The 18,642-nt window shown below is 38.5% G+C and overlaps 2 protein-coding genes across 4 annotated transcripts in view; one reads left to right on the top strand and one right to left on the bottom strand.

The window, feature by feature from the left end:
* Positions 1-6,118, bottom strand: part of pknox2 (pbx/knotted 1 homeobox 2) — a 105,647-nt gene extending 99,529 nt beyond the window's left edge. The window contains exon 1 of one of the 3 annotated variants that reach the window (XM_024261670.2): positions 5,971-6,118. The gene's annotated coding sequence lies outside the window, so the exon portion shown is untranslated. The remainder of the gene's footprint in view (positions 1-5,970) is intronic. The other 2 variants (XM_024261672.2, XM_024261671.2) reach the window with 2 other exon arrangements.
* Positions 6,119-8,455: 2,337 nt separating this feature from the next.
* Positions 8,456-17,632, top strand: tmem218 (transmembrane protein 218). The gene is made up of 3 exons (XM_024261662.2): positions 8,456-8,887; positions 10,432-10,534; positions 17,035-17,632. Exons 1-3 carry the CDS (start codon positions 8,778-8,780, stop codon positions 17,155-17,157), a joined length of 336 nt encoding a protein of 111 aa, XP_024117430.1. The 5' UTR covers positions 8,456-8,777; the 3' UTR covers positions 17,158-17,632.
* Positions 17,633-18,642: the final 1,010 nt, after the last annotated feature.

The following is an 18,642-nucleotide window of genomic DNA, read 5'->3' as shown; positions in this document are numbered from 1 at the left end:
GTGGGTAAATAATTTTAAAAGGTAAGAGTGTAGCAGTTATTTTATAAAAGCAGTCAAACTGCAAAATACATTCATGTTTTAAAGAAATAAACTACAGTGAATATTCTACAGAGTGGCATAAACTCTGTGCAGTGAGCCACAGGGACACTTTAGCGAGACTTAAGAGCATTTTCTCTGTTGGAAGTCCTGAAGAGAAACAACATGAATTCATTCAGTCTTGAAGGAAAACACAAACATAAAGATCCTCTGTGCTGCATGAGATCTTTCTCCTCTGTTGCTAAAAAAAGAAAAAAGTATTTTTAAGGTTGTCCAGCTTAGATGTTAACTAAGATGGAGTATTAGGACTAGAAAAAAATACATGAATGAATTCAAATTATAAGAAAGGTGTAATTTAACGAAAATATGTGATAATATTATGTCAAGAAAGTAACATATTTACGAGGATTAAGTCATAAAATTATGAGTAAAGATTCCTAGGATAAACAAAAGCCTTTTGGCATTGCCATAAAAAGCTGCATTAATGGATTTAGTCGGCATGTAATGTGGGTGGGGGCTCACATAACTCACAATATTTTTGGAAGAAGTATAGCTTTTTCCCTCAAAGGGCCTATATTATGTAAATTAACCCTATGAACGACCTCAAAACTATATTTTCTCTGATCATTCCTCTAAACCACTTGTGTCAGTCAAGGCCCGGATCCGGCCCTCTGGCTAATTTTATTTTATTATTATTAATGGCCCGATGTTATCTTGCACTTATTTATAAATTGTTTAACTTTGACAACATATATTTTTATGGAGAGTAAAGTATTGAAAGTTATTTAGGGTTTAAGTTGATTTATTCTGGAATAATATTCCTGCCTTTTTATTATTCATAATTATATATAAAAAAAAAAGTTACGGTTTTAAAGTTTTAAAAATTGGCTCCTAGCTTTTTGGACTATTTAGGCATTTATTAAGATTTTTTTAGTCCATTTTGTAGTTTATCTAATATTTCAGCTACATGCTAACTGTTTTGGCTAATTCAAGACTTTTTTTTTAGTTTTTTAGGTAATTTTTAAGCTTAGCCATTTTTTCAGGTACATGTTAGCTGTTTTGGCTAACCTACATTTCTTTGTTATTTTTTGCTAATTTGACATTTAGCTAATATTTTACTTGGCTATCAGCTTCAGCGTTTTCAGCTATCAATTAGCATCTTCAGCTATCAGCACTAGCATCTTCAGTAGCCAAATTCAGCTTATTCAGCATTTTCACAGTTAATGCTATATATCTAGTTCATAATTATGTTAAAAAGTTTGGTTTTAAAGATTAAAAAATATATTTTTTGTGTGTTTAATACATTTTTATCCTTAGATGTGTTTTGGATTTTGGTCCCCTGTGCAATTGAGTTTGACACCACTGGTCTAGACCATGCTCTCTGAGCACCAGCCCCTCCCAACCCATGAAAACGAGTGGGCCTCTCATTGTGATGTCACAAAAAGAGAACAGCCTCTTCCAGGAACAGTCTAAGCTGCCAGCACCGCCTCCTGACTAACACACACACACTTCCCCTGAAGTGCTAGCGGTGATTGTCAAAACGTTTTCATTTTTTATGCACAATAAACACATTCATCTTTGCAAAAGCTCTGATGTTGTTTGTTTTCTTGGGAGACATACTGCTGAGTTCGGGTTCGAGAATGACATCATGAAATGGGCGGCACCCACAAGGAGTGAAAGGCGGAGCCTCAGAGATCGAGTCATCATAAGAAAGTAAACAAAAGAACTCAAACTTCATAAATAAATTATTCTTTAGTGTCCTAAAGTTAATATATGATGACATTTATGGATATAGTATACTATGAAAAACTTTATAGTACCAAGATATAGACCTTTTAAAATTACAAATTTTTCATCATAAATTTACGACTTTTTTTTTTACAAAATAATTAATTTTTACAAACAAAATTTTCATGGTGGCTCTAACATGCTTTTTTTTTATTAAAAGGTATCTTTATTTATTAGATATTTATCTACATGTTAGAGTATTTGTTACTCAAAGCTCTAAAGAACTCTAAAGTTTTAGTGAAAAAAATGAAATCTCTACTATTATTGTGTGCTTGATCCTTAAATATCTGCGGTGGATATAAAAACCTGCTATAACTGTCTTTACTGTGAAACTGGCAACAGCATGAGAACTGTTGACTTTAGAAAAATGGTGAGAAACTGAAACAAAGCAGCCTCCTCTTCTGCTGCATTTGTTGTGCATCCTACCGCTGCTGAAAACCACTGAAACACTTTTCCATTCCACTCTTGGACTTTTTCTTTTTTTTTCCCTTCGCTTTGGGAATGTGTCCCTGCTGGGTTTTCATTTCCTCTGTCTGTAAAGAGGAACGCAATTGGCGCACTGATGCTAAAATCATTACCTTAATGACTACAGCTTTTGTATCCCTCCTTCCATGCTGTGGGGTTCCACATGTCCTGGTATTCAGGGGATTCAAGAGTCTACAAGTTCAATTCTGGTGCAAAAAAAATTGATCCCAAAGTGCTTCAGTCTGTGCTTCGCATGTCACAAAATAATGTTTTTAAACTGAGACAAATTTGTTGAGTTAAGCTGAGCATAATTTAGTGTCACATGATGCGGTTTTGTCATTTCAGATGCAGAAACATTCCTGAACTTGTATGTTTCCTGATCTCCTTAGTTTACTTTTTTATTTGTTTTTTCCAACTAGCTGACAGAAAAACCAGCATTAAGGGATATTTCAAAAATGGATTCATGTTGCTTCACACGTTGGTGCTTTTTGCTGACTGTGACAACTTAAGATGCAACTTTTTCATGTAGACATTTGTTTTACTAGACAGTTTATGGAGGGTTTCCTAGTGGCACAGCCAGAACCGAGCCGCTTTCAGAATGAGGTGAAAAGCGGAAATGTTGCATCCTGAAGCCGCCTGACCGTTCAAAAAGCCCTCCTTTGGAGAGGATCGGGGTCAAACTGGCTTGGTGGGCGTGGCCTGTGAGGCCCCCAGCTCTGTTTAAGTTGCAATGCAATTGTCTCAAGTGTTGCTGTAAGACTGAACATGGAAAAGCAGATGGAACCAGAAGTTCTAGCAGGAGTATTATTGAGGTTTACCCAGCAGACCCAGCTTTCAAAGAACTCTCATCGATATTAGTCATTTTGGGGTTGAATTTTAACAATTTATATGTTCAAAAAAGTAAATAAGAAATGACAGAAGTCCAGGTTTAATAAAAAATAGATGCATAAACTGTTAGATGATCTTATGCATCTGTTTCAGAACCAACACAACGATTTCATTTCCTCTGCTGTTTCATGGGCTCACTCAAGTGTTTTGATTTGTTTGTTACATATGCGCTCCTCACTCTGTTCAGCTCCCTCATTTACTGACTGAATCACTTTTTTAGTGATTATTCCCCCACAAAAGCTGCAGGAATCCACAGCATTACACTTCATCACATTATTTATCCATACAGCTGAAATTGGAATATGCAAATGAGGAGGAAGTTATTCTGCAGCTCCCAAATATGCCCCTGGGCTGCTTGTCCAATGACACAAATCATCAATTAAGATCTCAGCAGGACTTGGTGAATAAACTAAATTGGTATTATCCCACTCTGGCAATTCATATAGAGGCGCGTGGGGGACATGACAACAAAGAACAAACACCTCTGAGGTGGTGGGGCTTTTGAGTTCTCCGTGCTCTGTTGAAACTCGTTCCCCGCTGAATCATTCACCGACAAAAATACACTTTCATCTGAATACTGTGAAAGGAAACAGGCCTTCTCATGCTCTTTGAACAGCGACAATAGCAGCGTTTCTCAAAGCCCGAACCGCCACAGAGGGGGCAAGTTTACTTCCTCGTGGGATTTTTGCACGCCACACCTGCCAGGCGCTTGTGATGAAGGAGCTGAAGTGGTTCAAATCACCGCGGTGATTTCTCAGGAAGGCAGATGATTACTCAACAAATGGCATATTTGATTAAGCTGATGGATAATTGACTGTCAGGCGTTCTTGACTGACATTTTAATTTTATCAATAAAAGACAGAAAACTGAATATATTGTGAAACTAAAAGGCCATTTTTCAAGTATCCGTTCAAGTTTGACACCATTTCTGACTGACAGTAACGGTGAAAACCACTTGAACTGCAACAGAAAACGTGATCAAATCCTGCAAAATGCTAACAGGCTTCCACAACTCGCACACTGTGAGAGCTCTCTGTCAAAACATGCACACCGTCATTCAAATGCAGGTGGAGACGCATACAGACAGCCAGTGTTCAGGCAGGACTTCTGCATGTCAGGAGAAGCACACAGAAGGGCCTGAAGGACATGCACAAACATCAGAGGACAAAAATCATAAACTGAAGCAGACAAACAAACACAAAAGAGCTCACAGACACAGATCCTGAACTCACCAGTCACTCTACCAGTACATGAAAATCAATAACAGAAAATAAGAATAATAATAATAATAATGAGAATAATAATCTGTGTGTTTATTTGTTGGTTCAGCGTAAAGAATCTGTTAAATTTATGTTTTATGTCACAAATGTGTGATGATCAGAAATGTTTACGATTATGTTCCTTCAAAAACAATAAATATGCATAAACAACAAATAAATATAAAAAAAATATCAACTTTGTCAGACAAACTTCATTCAGTTAATTGAAAAAAAATCTTAAATTTTTTTTACAAGTTAATAAAGTAATATTAATACATTTTTTGTACGTGTATGTTGGTTCAGAGTAAATAGTTTGTTTAAATGTATATTTTATTTCACAAACATGTGCTGTTCAGAAATATTTATGATTATGTTCCTTCAAAAACAATGAAATGTATAAACAGCAATTAAAAAAGAAAAAAAATGTCAAGTTTGTCAGAGAAACTTCATTTAATTTATAAAAAAAATGTTTTTACAAGTAAATAACTAAAATACAGCGACCAAAAATAATAATACAAAGAATATCAATAACAACATTTTTTGTACGTGTATTTGTTGGTTCAGAGAAAACAATATGTTAAAATGTATTTGTTTTATGTCACAAACATGTGCTGTTCAGTTATGTTTCATCAAAAACAATAAAATGCAAAAACAGCAATTAAATAAACTTAAAAAAACATCAAGTTTGTCAGGCAAACTTCATTTAATTATTTAAAACAGTTTATTTTACATTTTTTTTTACAAATTAATAACCCTAACACTAAAAAATTACAATAGAGCATCCAATAATAATAATAATTTGAATGTGAATTTGTTGGTTCAGAGTAAAAAATGCGTTAAATTTATGTGTTTTATGTCACAAACATGTGATGTTTAGAAATGTTTATGATTATATTCCACCGAAAACAATAAAAATGCATAAACAGCAATTAAATAATAAAAAAAATCAAGTTTTTCTAGACAAACTTCTTTTAATTATTAATATTTTACATTTTTGCACGTTAATAAGCATACCAACACTAAATAATAATAATAATAATAGAGCGACCAATAATAATTATAGTTATAAAAATGATAATAATTGCGGGTTACCAGCGGGATATTTGCGGGCTGCAGGGCGCACACTGACAAAGCCCCGCAAAGATTGGAAACAAACGCCAGCTGGATCTCCAACAAACCAACACAACACAACACGCATCACAAACACAACCGAGTCCCCGCTTCAAACGCTCAGACAAAAAGTGCTGCAAAGCCACAGCCGTCTCCTCAAAGCAGGACCGGATCGGCGCAGCTCCGCCGGTCCCGAGCAAACTGCATTTCCTCCTCTTCCTCAGTTTTTTCCTCCTTCCTTCCTTCCCCACCCCTCCCCTCCTCTGCCTCCCCGTCTCCCCCCTCCCTCTCCGGCCTGGCTGGGTGTCTGCCTGCATGAATAATGTCCTGGCTTTTGTAATGACGGGGGGGAAGGGGGGAAAGGACGCTGAAGAGCTGCAGCTCTGCTCCCATGCACTGACACTGAAAATGAATGACAGCTTACCTGCATGCCAATCTTCATCAGACTGACACTGGGCTGACAGCACAGCCTATACTCCTCCACACAGCCGCTGACGTCAGCCGGGCTAGGCCCCTCCCACCTCCATCTCCATCCATTTTCTTCTGTTTCCCGACATGGGCTGCTGATGCCTTCCAGTGTCCGTGGGAAAAACGGCAACCAAGGGAAGTTCCCAGTTAGGAAGACTCTCTGGTCCAGGAGTATCATACTCAATCGCACATGGGGCCAAAATCCAAAACACACCTTAGGTCATGGTCTGAAAAGGACAAACATTTATCAAACACACTAAAGCTAAATTTTTAAATCTTTAAAACCGTAACTTTTGAACATAAATATGAACTATATAGCATTACCTGCAATAATTACATGCTAGTGTGAATGCTGTAAGCCGAATTTGGCCGCTAAAGATGATAGAGCTGATAGCTGAAGATGGTGAAATTAACAGCTAAAGACTCTGAAGCTGATAGTCAGCTAAAATATAAGCTAAATGCCAAATTAGCCTTAAAAAAATGTAGGTTTGCTAAAACAGCTAGGTTGTGGCTGAAAACAATCGCTAAACTTTAAAATAGCCTAAAAAACTGAAAAAAGCCTAAATTAGTCAAAAAAGCTACCATGTAAATATTATCCTAACTCCAAAATAGAATAAAAAACTGTAAATGAGCCTAAATTAGCCAAAACAATCAGCGCGTAAATATTAGCCTAACTCAAAAATAGCCAAAAAACTGAAAATAGCCTAAATTAGCCAAAAGAGCTAGCATGTAGCTGAAATATTAGCTATACTCCAAAATGGACTAAAAAAAATCTTAGGCGGACGGCTAAGAAGAATACCTCCATAAAGAGGAAAACGTTGGAAATGCTAGCTTAGCGCTAAATTAGTGCGCTATACTGGTGCGCTATACTTGTGCTTTCTTATGTCGCCAATCACCAGGTGGCTGAAGCGGCTCCGCCCCAACCGTCCTATTCCATTTTTCTATAGACTTACAACAGGTAGGTTTGGTTCGGTACTGTTTAATGGGTCCATTTCACAATGGAAACACTCAACATACTGGACCGTACAGTACTGGACCACTCAGTAAATGAGGCTTTAATTGGGCTCCTCTCAGAACCAGCCTTCTTGGTCAGCTTAACCAGCTGATAAATTATTAAATAATAACACAAACCATTTGGTCAAAAACCGTTTTTACCACTTGAGGGATATTTCTAAGCTGAGAAAAATGGTAACTAAGGCTGACTCAGAGATTGTGGTCTATGCTTTTATTTTATCTCATTTAGACTATTGTAATTGTCTTTTTACATGTTTTAATCAATCCACAGTAAATCGCCTTCAGCTGGTGCAAAATGCACCTGTTATGGCTTTTCACCGGTTTTATCTTTTTAATATTGGCTACCCATTAGTTTTAGAACTGAATTAAAAATTTTAGTTTTGATTTTTAGAGCTCTTAATTGGCAGGCCCCTGATCATATTTCCCAGCTGCTTGAACCATATGGTGGTAACCACTCCCTTCAGTCCTCAGCTTTGAACCGTCCCAAAGACTTGTTATAAAACTCGAGGTGACCTCTCTTTAAGGAGTAGCACCAAGACTGTGGAACGCCCTTCTCTTATCGCTTTGAATGATGGATACTGTTGAGGCTTTAAAATTAAAAAAAAAGCTGAAGACAATGCTTTTTAAGAGAGCTTTTAGTTAATTGTGCTGTACCATGTTTTAATATTTTCTCTTATTTTAAAGCACTTTGTGATTAGGTGCTATATAAATAAAGTTTACTTACTTACTTACAATTTAACTTTAAATCAACACTAATCTGCAGCATATTACTGCCAACATCAAGCATATACATTCTACTCCAGGAAGTAGAGTACTCTAGCTTTTAGTGTCTGTGTTGAACTCCTCCAAGTCCAGTTTTCTTCCAGAAAAACATCCATTTATCAGTGGTTATCCCTCCTAACCACCTTTTCTCATAGGATAGAAATGTTGTTAAGCTCGTCCATTTTCTTAGACTAAGTATAATTGCACAAGAGTCTTACAAAAACACACTTACAGCTTCTTTATTCTACTTTAGTTTGTTTTTATTTAGACTTCACAATATTTTTCAGATAAAGTAGACAGCTTTAATTGGTTTTATTTTGTCTTGTCAAGCCTCCTTCATCTTCTAAATTGATTTCCGAAGGTATTCACCTGTCAATACATCAATTATCTTTGGCTTTTTTCAACAGTACTGGAAGTTTCGAGGGGAACCTAAAGGCAGCACGTCTTTGCGTGATGCTGAGCGTCAGTTCCAGCCAATGACAGAGCGGAACACACGCGGATCTGATCGGCCCCCCGGCCGTGGAAGACTCTTTATGTTTTCCGTAATCGTGTTTTATATTATAAATATTGAATTTTACATTATTCTTGTATATAATAATTATTATTCTCGGCAAAAATCTTATAAATCCTATAATTGACAGTAGGCGATTGTCTGATTGGCTCTAAGCTTTCTTCCGTTCGAAGTAAAGTCACAGCTGATTGGTCTATCTTCCACTCGTTTTATCCAATGAGAGTGAAGCTTCTGGTTACCAGGAAACACTGTGAAAACGCTGAACGCAGATGCTGGGATTATATCTTTTAAATATTGAGGATTTTTAGCACTAATAGGATCGAGATTTCGTTCGCCTTTATTTTACACGAAGCACGCGCGTGCCTGTGGTCGCCGGGTCAAAGGAAGGACAACATGAGGAAGAATCAGAGCCGCTGCTGACTTCAGAGGCTTCTGAAAACTCCAGCCGGTGTGCTCGCTCCCCATCTCCGTTATAGATGGCGTACACCGTCCTCCAAGTGGGCCCGGGGGTTCTGATCATCGTTTTTGTTTGGGTTGCGTCCCTGGGGTTCGGGATTCTGCTGCTGAGAGCGTCTGGATCTGCCAAGTGAGTGGGACCCCCCAAACGAAAACCAGCACAGTTATGAACTCACGTTAAAGTCCTTCTCCTCATTAGTCATTTAAAAAAAAAACCACATTGAAATGAAACATAAGATTGACATTATGAATGAACTTTCAATTTTTTTGTCTGTTCAGACATATATATATATATATATATATATATATATATATATATATACTTTTTTTTCAATTGAATCGTCAAAAATGAGGAACATTTTCTTAAAGTGCAAAACAGTTTCAAGTTTCTTTGTAGGAAAACAATTTTTTTAACTAAAGTTCAGCAATAAAAATAAACAAAAACAAAAGAAAAGAAATAGCACAATAGACACTTTTCTATCGCTCACATGATCATTATAGGGGCGGGATTATATAAGTTTGCTTCTTCTTACTCCTTTTCAAGCAATCAATCGTACTCTACTTGGCTTTAGTTAATAATTATACCCAGCAAATCAAATGTGACATAAGTGTGTTTTTGTCTATTTTCTAATCAATGCATTTCATTATTTCTGTAATATGTTTTTTTTTAAGTGCGTTTTGTCCTGTATTTTTTACAATCTATGCTTGAAACCAATCAATCAATCAACCAATCAATCAATCAATCAACCAATCAATCAATCAATCAGTATTGCCAGCACTAATAAACGGTATTGTGCATTAAAAGTGTTTTGCTGATCATCTTCGCAGAGAAATTAGGTGTTGGTGTTAGCCTGGGGGCGGTGCTGTCAGAGCAGACTGAAAGGGGCTGTTCTCACTCTGTGACATCACAACGTGAGAACCCGCTCGTTTTCATGAGTTGGGAGGGGCTGGTGCTCAGAGCACAGGTTTATGGAGCTTCTTGATGTGACCACGGAAATGTGAAGGGCGGCTCATTTGTCCGCAGTTGGAAAGGATTGTAAATCAATGAAAGAGCATTTTGATGTTAGCTTTGATTATTTTATCAAGAACTCTGAGAAACCAATGATTGAATGTATTGATCACAGTCAATAAACATTGGAGAATTAGCTAAAAGAGTCTTTGGTGAACTGGAAGGAGAAAGAATCAGGATTTTGGAGGAAGTTCTGTCCATGAAGATCTTCACTTCCTCGTCCAGCTGACATCCGGATCAGAACCATACGGCTGGACATTACCCAGATTGATGGATGTTTTTATGTAGCAGCGGTGAAGATTTACGCTAGAGAGACATAGAGCTATCAGAATCAGACATGGGGGGATCGGGGGCGGAGCTACTCAGCTCAGCTCCAAAAGCCACGCCCCCTCAGAGGAGATTTTTGAAACAGTGGCTTCAGATCAACATGAAAAAAGTCTTTTTAAGACATTTAGGTTGTGGGATTTTGGTTGAAAACTTCATAATCATCATTAAAACACTACTGGGAACGTTTTTTTTAAATAAAAAAAGTTGTCATAAGGACTTTAACAAGTAGATTTTTCATGGTAAGATTGCTGTTTCAAGATCACTGCAACTCAGGAAATGCAAGATGATGACGACATCTTCAAACTCTTGTCTTAATGTGACCTGCCTTCCTCCTGCAGGTTAGGGGTCATCCCCCTCTTCCTCCTGGCTCTCACCATCACTTTAACTCTGGTCTTCTTCCCTCGAAGCCCGGAGACTCCTCCCCCTTTCAAAGAGTTGGAGGTGAGCTCACCGTTTCATTCTTCTCACATTCCCCAAATTCCTACTGATTTGCTACTTTATTTCCCATGTTTTAACAATCAAGTTGAATCAAAGTTCGGCTTTTGTATTTATGAGGGATTCACAGAAGCGGTTTACTTTCCCCCAACACTGCTGCCAAAAACAACAACAACAACCCCCCCCCCCCTGCTATCTGACCATTCACTGCAGTAAAGACCCTCGCAGTATTATTGGCTGCTACTGCGGCACATGCTTAATGAAAGCATAATGTGGCTCACTTGAAAACAAAGCAGGCCTGGAATCTTTTCAGTCTTGATGCAATGCCATCGGGATTCATTACCACCAACTGTTTTGGGTCCAGACGGAGATGCCTGCATCCAGAGCAGCACGCTGGTCACCTAACGCACACAAAAGGACACAATGGTTCTGTGTTATTGTGTCTGTGGACAAAGAAAGCAGAAGGGAGATGCTGCTCAGTTTCAAGTGAGAACAGGAGTCTGTCTTCAACAACAGCGAATGAAAGCCGATTCTGCTTCAGCCTGCGCCCGCGGCTCTGTGTGCCTGTAAATAGTGTCACTGTGTGAATTTCTGCACTTGTTGTGAAGGCCGCCGTTGCTTCATCTTGATCCAACAGCAACACACAACAAACACTCCCCCATGTTGCCTCAGAGTCGTGCCAGTAAGCCGGCCGGCTCTGCCAAGCAAGCTGCCACCCCACTGAAATAGCCGAGCAGAGCGGCGTCCTCCTCGCGTGGCCTCCGTGTAACGGCCAGAGAGACGGCAAAGCCAGACGCTCTGGATTTCCCTTCAAGACTCCACAGACAGAGCTGCTCGAAGGGCAGATTCAAGTCCTTAAGGTTACCTCACCCTTCAATTCATGTGAGCTGTCAAACAGTCTTCATCAACTTTATTCAAATCTCATTTAGAAAAGAAAAAGATGATCGTTTTACATTTGTTTGTACTAAAAAATCTTTTTCTTTTCGGCTTTTCCCTTCAGGGATCACCACAGTGAATCTACTTCTTAATCTAACCCTGTCTCCTACATCCTCTAACATCAGCTACCTTCATGTCTTTCTTCACTGCATCCATAAACCTCCTCTAGACCAGTGGTTCCCAACCCCACGGGTCCGCGGGTCACTTGGTACAGAGACAGTAAAGAAACAAATGGGATAAATTAGATTATTTTTCGTTTTGTTTATTTTTTTAAGAAGTTTTTTTTTGTAAAACTGTCTGATTTTGTTCACATGTTGGTCATGTGACTTTAAGCCGCTAGCTGTATGGCAGGGGTGTCAAACTCAATCTCACAGGGGGCCAAAATCTAAAACACACCTCAGGACCAGGACGAACAGAATAAATATTTATGGAACACACTAAAACTACATTTTTAAAGCTTAAAAACTGGAACTTTTTAACATAACTATGAAGTAGATATATAGCATTACCTGTGATAATACTAGTGTGAATGGTGTAAGCTGAATTTGGCCACTGAAGATACTAGTGCTGATAGCTGAAGATGCTAACGCTAATATCTGAAGATGCTGAAGTTGATAGCAGAAATCACTGAAGCCCATAGCTGACAACACAGAAGTTGATAGGCAGCTAAAATATTAGCTAAATGCCAAATTAGCCTAAAAAACAAATATTATAATACTAAGATTAGCCAAAACAGCTAGCATGTAGCTGAAAACATATTAGTTAAACTTCAAAAATAGCCTAATAAACTGAAAAAAGTCTAAATTAGCCAAAACAGCTAGCATGTTGTGGAAATATTAGCTAAATGCCAAAATACCCTAAAAACGAAAAACAAACAAACAAAAAAAAAACTTAGGTTAGCCAAGACAGCTAGCATGTAGCTGAAAAAAATAACTAAAATTTAAAACAGACTAAAAAACCTGAAAAAGGTCTAAATTAGCCAAAACAGCTAGCATGTAGATGAAATATTAGTTAAACTCTAAATTAGCCTAAAAAAATCATAATAAATGCCAAAATAGTCCAAAAACCTAGCAGATCGCAATTTTTAAAACTTTAAAATTGTATTTTTTACATAAATATCAATAGTAGAAAAAAGTTAGGAATATTATTCCGGATTAAAACAACTTAAACCTTAAATAACTTTCAATATTTTACTCTCCATAAAACTATATTTTGTTAAATTATCTGTTAAGTTAAAAATGAGCACAAATAACTTCGGGCCATTAATAACAATAAAATAAAATGATCTGGAGGGCCGGATAGAATTACCCGGAGGGCCAGATCCGGCCCCCGGGCCTTGACACATGTGCTGCATGGCGAACTAGATTGCTATGCTAGTAGCCCAAAGCCATCAACAAAAACCAAACAATAAAACGTATTTGGAAAGTTTCTTTGGGGAGAAAAGAATCAGTGAGGAAACTAAAAAAGATTATTCGACTTCAAATAACAAAACAGCTGCTGTTTACAGACCAAACCGGGAGTATTTCTCGACAGTCGAAATTATGCTATGGGATGTTCTCGTGTTGCAGAAGCTGCTACGTCATTGTGGCGACAGATTCTCGACTGTTTCACACACTAAAATAAAGTTGGATGCGTGGTGAATTCCCATTTATATTATGCTTAGAGAAAAAAAACAGTTTCATGACGGTTGTGTCATTTTATTTTGTTTTATCTATCCATCACACAATAAAAGATAAACGTGGCTGAAGCTAGCGACTGCTTGTTTTTAGACTCCAAATATTTTAATAGAGAATGAAGATTCAATAAAAAAAGTTTTTATTTGTGGAAGCTTGTTAATGGGACATTTGAGCATTTTTTCTACAGCAAGACTGATTCAGGTAGACATCGTTCAGGAACTTTAGCTCAGAAAATGTCCCTTTGTGTTGAAAAAATACCCAATGAATGAGGATTTATGTAAAGACAAAACACAATTAATCTATTTGCCCTGAAAGATAAACAGAGCCTGGATTGATGTGAAAATAGCATTTTATGGGGCAAAAATCAAGTAATGTTTTTTTTTAATGACATTTTTTAAAATCAGAAACATCTACAAATCAACATCTTTGTTTGATTGAGTCTTCATTGTCTGTAAAAATTGTAAAAATATATATATATATTTGGAGATTTTTAAACTAAATTTATTGTAGATAGATTTTCAAAAATCGGAAGCTCAAAAATACCAACTTAGGCCAACTTAGGTTAGAACGGTCCATGAAAGTATTGCCTAATTTAAACTGGTCCGTGTCCTGAAAAAGGACCACTGCTCTAGATCACTGGTCTGGCAGCTCTAGTCTCAGCATCCTTCTACCAATAAATTCACTGTCTCTCCTCTGAACATGTCCAAACCATCTCAGTCTGGCCTCTCTGACTTTATCTCCAAAACCTCTAACATGTGCTGTCCCTCTGATGTATTCATTCCTGATCCTATCCATCCTGGTCACTCCCAAAGAGAACCTCAGCATCTTCATCTCTGCTACCTCCAGCTCTGCTTCCTGTCTTTTCTTCAGTCCCACTGTTTCTAGTCCAAACAACATGGCTGGTCTCACCACAGTCTTGTACACTTTTCCTTTCATTTGAGCTGAAACTCTTCTGTCACACCTAATACTTTTCTCCACCCATTCCAACCTCCCTGCTCTTGCTTTTTCACTTCTTTTCCACACTCTCCATTACTCTGGACCCTAAATACCTTCTTTATCGTTTCTGGTCATGAAAAACCGGGAAAAGTTTTAGAATTTCTAGGACCTTTAAGAGTTTGTGAAATATAACATCTTCTGTGAAGTTTTGGAAAAGTCTTGACATATAGGATAATATTTTGGGAGAAACCGTGGCAGAAGTTCAACCTTACACTATCGGTGATGGGAGTTCACGTTGCCGTAGAGCAGGTTGAGTTTTCATCAGTTCTACACATTTCAACTTGCTATCAGTCATGGATTGTGAAATGCTACAAAATGCTGGGGAATGGGACTTTCTCAACAAGTAGCTTTTCAAGGAGAAGTATCATTTGAAAACCCTGAAAGATATTCTGCACCCATTGGGCCCTTTTGTGGCTACATTTGGTAATAATCAGAAATACAGTCCATGGATAAGATGTTTCCAGAGTTTAAGACATCCTTTGTTTGTCTGTGGTTCCAGCAAAGACACAGAAAGCTAAACCCAGAGTTGCGCCATGAGAGGCAGCCTTAACCTCATCCTGTTAAACTAAAATAAAACATCACACCACCAATTATGCCAGTCCTAAACTTAGGGTGGGGGTGGTCTGTTTAACACCCCACCCCACACCTGCTCCCACGCAGAGGCACATTAATAAAACATGCTCCACACTCTCTGGCTTCCTGTTGGCGGTCTAATTGGCAGATTAAAACCTGAGGTTTGTTAGTTGGATCCATCTCTAAACGCCTGCTTTTGTTATACTCGCTTTTCTTAGACACAAGAAAGCTCTTCACAGGCAAACACGCATCATCATCATCATCATTAGAACTAATCATCTTGTGTCATTCCATAAAAGTCGCTGTGAAGTCTCTCTTTAGACAACAGTTGGGCTGCTGTCTTCTGTTATTCTAGCTTAAGGGTGTTTTCTCACTTTGTCTTCTTGTTTTCCTTGGCGGCTCATAATGAAATTATTAACACACTCGGAGCCATCAGTGAGCGTTTGGCAAATCTTTCTGTGGGAGCTTAAAAAATGAGCTTCTACAACAGGAAGCACCTATTTCTGTCAGGAAGGATTGTTGTTGCTTCAGTACCTGCTCTTCATGGCTTCTCACAGACATTCTCACTCCCAAGTCGTCTCATATTGACGTTTGGTTAACCCGCGTGCTCTCTTATAGAGTCCAGATGACCTCACCCTTATATTAATGTGTGATTCCTCCCATGACAAAGGTGGACAGGATTTTCTGTCTGCTACGGACACCAGTGAAGATAAAAACTCCTTGAAAAAAGAAATTCAGCGCGCTGTCTTGTGGGGTCCAGATAACCCCACTTTTAATGTAAATATACCTAGGATAGCACAAGAGTTCGGCCCCTTCCGCGTCATTTTTTGATGTTTTTGGTGTCACCAACTCGTTTGATGTGCTGGCTGTTTGTAAAATCCAGGGGCCACAACCCTCAGGATGCGGTGCCGGATCTGCACTGGTCCTCGGCATGCATCCAGTACCAGTAACCTAACCCAGTACTGGACCGGTTCTGGTTTGCGGCCCCAAGGTTGGGGACCCGTGATTTAATGGAAACAGCACAGCCAGTACGTCAAAAAACGACAACTTGGGGACCCCCAAAACGTCAAAAAGTGTCTTGAAGGGGTCCTTAACCAAACGTCAATATGTGACGACCGACTTGGGGATGAGAACGTGTTGACCAATTACTGAATGACTGAGACAAAGATCTGACTTTTTAAGATGGTTATGGTAAAAACTGTCACTTTTTAATAAATGTAGTTCACCGAGACCAAATCCAAATTCTTCGTCTACTCCTCCAGGTGCTCCCTACCCCTTACATTTAACCCTGATGATGGAAAAATAAAGTCTTTGGAATTCCTTCACTATTCACTTCTTAGTTAATTGCATAGTGCATACGGCATTTTTTAGTGCTGTCTGAATCTACAATTCCAAAATCGAATGCCCTAGAAATTTCCCGGAAGTCTTTACAAAAAACCTGTGTGCGTTGATGCTCACTCCATTAACAAATATAGACCACAATGCATTGTGTTTGAACACATTTTGCTAAATAAAATGTGTTTAAATGTAATTTTAAATAAATAAAATATTCATGCTGTCAACATCAGAACACAGTTGAGTCAACAAATAGAAGTTGTAAAATGCTCGTATCGATTAGGTTTTCACTTTGTGAAATTTGTGATGTCATACTTTCTATACATTTTTCAGGAGAGGAGACCCACTGACACGTTTTGTAAGCCACTGGTTTGCCATTGTTTCCATATATGCTTTGCTACTAATGATTTTGTTTCTAAATCAAAATGATAGTGTCAGAGAAGAATTAAGTGTAACAAAACTAGAGGAGTTTATTTAAAGTTACCTCCTCATGTGCAGATGCAGGAAAAATGGTGCAATGATGACTATAGCTCTCATCAAGTTGTCGGTTCCTGAAGTAATCAACCAGGTTCCTTTAATTCATGTGTATGAAGGAAAAGCTAAACACTGGATTTGACACTTTACTCAACCTCAGGTAGCCCAACACCTGGAAAATCCGTGTTTCTGATGGAAAATCAATGATTTATGTGAGAAAAAAGCAGACAAACTACAAGTTTGATTTATGGACACAGAACAAAGGAAGAGCACTGTCAATGAACAGTATGTAGAATATAGGTGGCCTAAAATGTGCCTTCTTATACAGTTAATGCATGTAAATAATCCTGATCTCAGCTTCAGCATCCAGCTCACCAAAGCCCTCTCCTGACATCTAGTGGCCAATAAAGACAAATGATAGAAGGTGTTTCCTGTGGACTCTCCTAGCATAAATGCTTCACGATCCAGTGTATTATTTGTATTATTAACCATTTGTTCTTTTTTGTTGTTCAACAGATAACAGACACGTTGTTCATTGGCCGCTACGTGCTTCTGGCTGTGGTGAGCGCCGTTTTCTTGGTGACGGTCTTTCTCCTGCTTCCCTTTCATTTCCTGGAGTCGGTGCATGCCAAGGTCTGAGGAACACCGCAAGCTGCCAGGATCAGGGAGGGCTCCAGGATCCCCCCGCCCCCGCCCCCATCAACACAACAGGAGACAAGCAAGGCTTCTGTTCAGCTGAACCTTTCCTGTGGAAACCCTCAAATGGATCTGGGTGGACTTTGTTTGGGGGTTGTTGACAGTCATTGAACAAACAAACTGTTGTTGTTTTTTCTCATGTGTAATTGTGTGACAATTAAAACAAGAAAACACACACAATGAATGTTTAATGCTTTGATTCTATGGTATTTTTTGGTTCACCAATGGCAAAAGTGGACACCTACATTTTTACATAAGTTACTATGTAAGTGTTTGAAAATCTGTTTGTGTCTTCAGTCTATGTTTTTCTGTAACCTGCATTATTCTGGGGCGTTTCTTGTCTTGTTTGTTGTTTAGTTTCTAGAGTTTAGCTCCGACGTCTGTGGCAATTTCTTGCATTTTTTTGACCTACCTTCTCGCTTGAATTGTGATCTTTGGCTCCATTTTAACCAAAGGGAGTAAAGTCTGAAAAAAGTAAATGGCTTTTGCTCTGACTTAAAGTGGTAGGGACTGGTGGAGTGAGACAAGCTTCACAGGACAGCTGTTTCTCAAGCAGGATGTTAACAGCATTTTGGTTATGCAGTGGAATAATAGACCTTGGCTGCAGACATTTGCTGGTTGGATGAAGGTTTGGTGGATGTATTTTTCCAGGGTCTCTCGGTGTGTTTGGATTTGTGACACAGACTCTGCATTTCTGAATTATGAGACTGTTCTGGCCTCATACTCCAGGACCCTGAGAGACAAACTAGCTGCCAGGGGGGTGATTGATCTGTCCATCAGTATCAATCGAAGGTTGAGGGCACCAAAAACCATGGAGTATCTCAAGTTATCTTCCATTTGCAAGTTTTTCTTTGACTCCCCGAAACATTTGTGCTCCACATCAGGATTTTATATTTCATGCTTCCTCAAGGGTCCATACATTTGGATAAGGACTACTTTCTACTGTGGAGCAGGAAAAAATATGGTCTTTGAACGTTTGAGGATCAAATCACTTGCTGGGTTCACTAGTAACTGCTGAGTCACATTCCCTTTTTTTCTCTACCAATACAGCCTTCCACTAAGCTCCTGGATTCTCACGTACAGACAGGAGACTTTGATTGGCCTTGGCTTTGAAGACCTGATTTCTCTAGGAGGTAAACAAATTTGTGATTTCTTTTCAACCTTTAGATCCTCCATTCCTCAGACAGTTTTTCTGGAGCTTCTACAGCAGGGGTCTCAAACTCAAATCAGCCGGGGGCCGCTGGAGGCGGAATCTAGTTGAGGCCGGGCCGCATCAGGATTTTCATAAGAAAATCGCTGAGAAAAGATTCCAATGTTCTCAAATATCTTTATTTTTAACACAAAATAATGAACGACATGTATAGATCTTTGTCCGTGTTGATTTATATATATATAAAAAAATAAGTTTTTAAATAGTTTATATTGAAG

Source organism: Oryzias melastigma, linkage group LG14, assembly GCF_002922805.2.
Source record: "Oryzias melastigma strain HK-1 linkage group LG14, ASM292280v2, whole genome shotgun sequence".
NCBI lineage: Eukaryota > Metazoa > Chordata > Actinopteri > Beloniformes > Adrianichthyidae > Oryzias > Oryzias melastigma.
Note: the sequence above shows the minus strand (reverse complement) of the source record. Positions and strands in the feature narration are given on the sequence as shown.

What these genes read in the sequence shown, in the direction of transcription:
- tmem218 (XM_024261662.2), top strand. Translation starts at nt 8,778, where the DNA reads ATGGCGTACACCGTCCTCCAAGTGGGCCCGGGGGTTCTGATCATCGTT. An exon ending in AGAGCGTCTGGATCTGCCAA is followed by an intron (nt 8,888 to 10,431) that starts GTGAGTGGGACC and finishes TTCCTCCTGCAG; the next exon opens with GTTAGGGGTCATCCCCCTCT. An exon ending in CCCCTTTCAAAGAGTTGGAG is followed by an intron (nt 10,535 to 17,034) that starts GTGAGCTCACCG and finishes GTTGTTCAACAG; the next exon opens with ATAACAGACACGTTGTTCAT.